The following is a 4289-nucleotide window of genomic DNA, read 5'->3' as shown; positions in this document are numbered from 1 at the left end:
ATATGCACCTTGCTCTGCCTATAGAGCACACACGAGTATCGACTTCAAATCGAGATAAAATCGCCTGCTTACTGAAAAAATACATAAGAAAAAAACACAACAGCAACTACGAGTATCACAAAACTACACGAGGGAACGATCAAGACTGAGGCCAAGGGGGAACGTGCCAAAAAAGGGGATGAACGGTGGCGGTGGGAGGCAGCGACGGGAATGGACGGGAAAGGGCTGCTTGAGCATAGCAGGAAGTGCAGGCGGAGCGGACGGCGACGCGGGATGCAAGAATAAGGACCTCGTGAGGGTGGGGGTTCCGCGGGCGAGGACGGTTGCTGCGGCCGACGGCGGTTTTGCTCGAGGGAGAGATGCTTCGGGAGACTCTTCAAGAGAGAATAGGGGATTCTTCTCCGTCTCTCTCCCTATGAGCGGATCGATTGGATCGCCTGGGAGGGCCACATACAAGGCCCGCATGGAAAAGGGTTACATAAAACGGGCCAACCCAAAACGGCCCAGCTAAATAAGATGGACTACATCGAAACACACATGATGCAGTTCTTTATGAAGAATAATGAAGTACGGACAGTAAAACAAAATAAAATTAATGCAGTTTGTAAAAAAAAGTTAAATTCAAAAAAGAAACACGTGTGTTAAGATAACGCATCCGAAAAAAAGTCTACCTTCAAATAAGTACCACAACAAAAGAACAGCCCCCCAACCCCCCTCCCGTGCGAAGTACTGCAACAAGTAAATGCAAAAACAGATGTAGTACGCAGCTCTAGAGAAATGCAGTGCTTTTGGTTAGATGAAGAAGTACAGTATAATAAGCAATTCAGTTTCGGATTACCTACATGAATAAATACACGGTCTAGTCCACAACAAAATACTCGTAAAATTATGGAATACATTGTACTTTTTTCCATGGGCTGCAGCAAGGGCATGCAAAAAACGGTCTAGTACGCACCTATAGGAAAAAATGCAATGCTTTTTGCTAGACGATGCAGTGCGGTATGATAAGTAATGCAGTTCCGTGAAATGGTGGTTAAAAGAATTTACTGATAAAAAATAAAATAAAACCACGTTCGCATACAACTACCCAATCCGAGCGGTTCCATCGCCACAAACCCATGATCACAGACGCAACACCAACCCACGATCTGCACAACCATATCGTCAGCAAGATTGTGCAGTTCATCCGATGCGGCCATCCCACCCCTCACCCCCTTAAATTCAAACCCCTGCTAAAGGCCTTCTCATCCACAACAACACAAGTATCCATTGCGCTGCCACCAAATCGCTCCATCACATCGATCACCTAAGAAACATCAAGCCCTACTACAGGCGATGGCGTTCTCCGATGAGTACAGGGACGTGGAGGCCTGATAACCCACAAGTATAGGGGATCGCAATAGTTTACGATAAGTAAGAGTGTCAAACCCAACGAGGAGCTAAAGGTAGAACAAATATTCCCTCAAGTTCTATCGACCACCGATACAACTCTACACACGCTTGACGTTCGCTTTACCTAGAACAAGTATGAAACTAGAAGTACTTTGTAGGTGTTGTTAGATAGGTTTGCAAGATAATAAAGATTACGTAAATAAAAAGTACGGGCTGTTTAGATAAATACACAACTAAGTTAGGTTTAGTAGAGAGCTTGTTCTTACGAGAAAGTTATTTGTCCCTAGGTAATCGATAACTAGACTGGTAATCATTATTGCAATTTTATTTGAGGGAGAGGCATAAGCTAACATACTTTCTCTACTTGGATCATATGCACTTATGATTGGAACTCTAGCAAGATTACGCAACTACTAAAGATCATTAACGTAAAACCCAACCATAGCATTAAAGCATCAAGTCCTCTTTATCCCATACGCAAACAACCTACTTACTCGGGTATGTGCTTCTGTCACTCAAGCCACCCAACATAAGCAAATCATGAACATATTGCAAACCCTACAGTGGGGATCCCTCACTCTTGCGTGACACGGAGAGCACCATAGGACAGCACCAATAATAAAACATGCAACTCAAACCAATCACGATCATCAAATAACCCATAGGACAAAACGGATCTATTCAAACATCATAGGATAGCCATACATCATTGGGAGATAATATATAGCGTTGAGCACCATGTTTAAGTGGAGATTACAGCGGGTAAGAGAGATGTTACACCGCTGCATAGAGGAGGGAAGAGTTGGTGATGATGGCGGTGAAGTTGTTGGTGAATATTGCGATGATGATGATGGCCCCCGGTGGCACTCCGGCGCCACCGGCAACGAGGGGGAGAGAGCCCCCTCCTTCTTCTTCTTCCTTGACCTCCTCCCTAGATGGGAGAAGGGTTTCCCCTCTGGTCCTTGGTCTCCATAGCATGGGAGGGGCGAGAGCCCCTCCGAGATTGGATCCGTCTCTCTGTCTCTCTCTCTTTCTGCGTTCCCAGATTCTTCCACTTCACCGTTTCTTATATTCCTGGAGATTCGTAACTCTGATTGGGCTGAAAGTTTAACACGATCTCTATCCGGATATTAGCTTTCTTGCGGAGAATGAAGGGCACCAACCTCCTTACGGGGTGGCCATGAGGGCCCAGGGAACGCCTGCCCCCCTGGGGCGTGCCCCCTGCCTCGTGGCCCCCTCAAGCATCGTCTCGCGTGGATTTTTCTTCCCCAATATCATATATATTCCCAAAAAAATCTCCGTCAGTTTTTATACCATTTGGACTCCGTTTGATATGGATATTCTGCGAAACAAAAAACATGCAACAAACAAGAACTGGCACTGGGCACTGGATCAATATGTTAGTCCCAAAAATAGTATAAAAAGTTGCCAAAAGTATATGAAAGTTGTAGAATGTTGGCATGTAACAATAAAAAATTATAGATACCACGGAGACGTATCAAGGCCCACGGCAATACCAAGTTGCACGTCATCCACACCAACGACAAGAAGCAGATGGCGATCTCCCTCGCGCAGTACGAGCGCCACCTGAGGCTCCAGCACCACAAGATCATCAGCATTGATCTCGAGTACAACAATGAGCCTGATGTGAAGCAGAAACCCGCCCTCGTCCAACTCTCCCTCGTCAAGAATCAGCCGGTGCTGCTCTTCCAACTGAGCACCGTTGAAAGGTGCACCGTCTTCGACAACTTCCTCGCCGACCCCAGGTACACCTTTGCTGGCTTCTCCATCGACGGTGACAAAACCAGGATAGAGTGCGTCAATCTGGAGGTCACCAACTTCGTCGACATCCAGAAGGAGTGGAGGGTGCTCGAGGCAACCAAGGAGTTGGACTCTTTTGGAGACGTCTCCAGCATGCTCATCGACGACTACTACAACAACATGAAGAAGAAGATCACCGACGATGAGCATAGGCACTGGGCCACCTTGCCTCTCTCCAAGAGGCACATCGAGTACGCGGCAAAGGACGCCTACGCAGCTTATGAGATATGGAACCGCATCACCCTCACCTAGGACGGGCTTCGCCATGCAAAGCTGGAGAAGGAGGATCCCCCCAAGAAGCGAGCCAAGAGCAGCACGGGATGGGGAGACGCTAACTGGTGAAGAAGTAGACGGCACCAGCGAAGAGCCAACAATGCTCGCGTCGTTTTAGATTTATCATCAAAATTGCTTTCTTTTGTATGCTTATGTATCGTTTGTTTGCTTTTACTGAACTTAATTTGCTTGTCATGCAGAATCGCTTGTAACGGTCAACTTTGATTATGTTAGATTGCTTTCTGTTGAACTTAGTTTGCTGCTGATGTGCTTGTCATGCAGAATGCTTGTGATCATTTGCTTTCCGTCATTTGCTTATCTATCATTAGATTTGAGCAGTGCACAATACGGACGAAGATGCAGTATGCAATGTGTACGCATGCAATATAGAGCTCTGTCAAATGCTGTGCACACGTACCCAACAAAGCAGTGCATGCCATACACTAGAAAAAAGAATACATAAGAGAAAAAACACGAAAAGAAAATGCGACCTGTATATGTAGTGCGGAATATGTGAACATGCAGTACAGAAACATGATCAATGCAATGCACAAATGATTTACTAAGCAGTGCATGCCCCTACATTTAAAAAAAATGCAAGACGGAAAAATTCAAAGAATGAAAAGTTGACCACCTAGGTGCAACCAGGCCCCAACCAGTCTCGTAAGAGGAAAAACAATAAAGAAAAATGCGACCAACATGCAGTGCACAAAAATGTAGTGCAAAGATATGTAGTGCGGAATGTGTGAACATGCAGTAGAGAAACATGATCAATGCATTGCAAGATGTTTTACTAAGCAGTG

At 45.6% G+C, this 4289-nt stretch overlaps 1 protein-coding gene across 1 annotated transcript; it reads left to right on the top strand.

Annotated features, from left to right (window-relative positions):
* Positions 1 to 1335: 1335 nt before the first annotated feature.
* Positions 1336 to 3465, top strand: LOC147975710 (uncharacterized). Its single transcript, XM_087519667.1, has 2 exons — positions 1336 to 1368; positions 2896 to 3465. Exons 1-2 carry the CDS (start codon positions 1336 to 1338, stop codon positions 3463 to 3465), a joined length of 603 nt encoding a protein of 200 aa, XP_087375793.1.
* The last annotated feature ends 824 nt before the right edge of the window (positions 3466 to 4289 follow it).

The sequence above is a fragment of the Triticum urartu genome, chromosome 4A (assembly GCF_056163025.1).
Source record: "Triticum urartu cultivar PI428250 chromosome 4A, HENAU_Tu73, whole genome shotgun sequence".
Classification (NCBI taxonomy): domain Eukaryota; kingdom Viridiplantae; phylum Streptophyta; class Magnoliopsida; order Poales; family Poaceae; genus Triticum; species Triticum urartu.
This window is presented reverse-complemented; position numbering and strand designations above follow the sequence as displayed.

Excerpts from the sequence above, each read along its gene's own strand:
- LOC147975710 (XM_087519667.1), top strand. The coding sequence starts at position 1,336 with ATGGCGTTCTCCGATGAGTACAGGGACGTGGAG. Across the intron at positions 1,369-2,895 it reads ATGAGTACAGGGACGTGGAG|GCCCACGGCAATACCAAGTT; the intron begins GCCTGATAACCC and ends AGACGTATCAAG.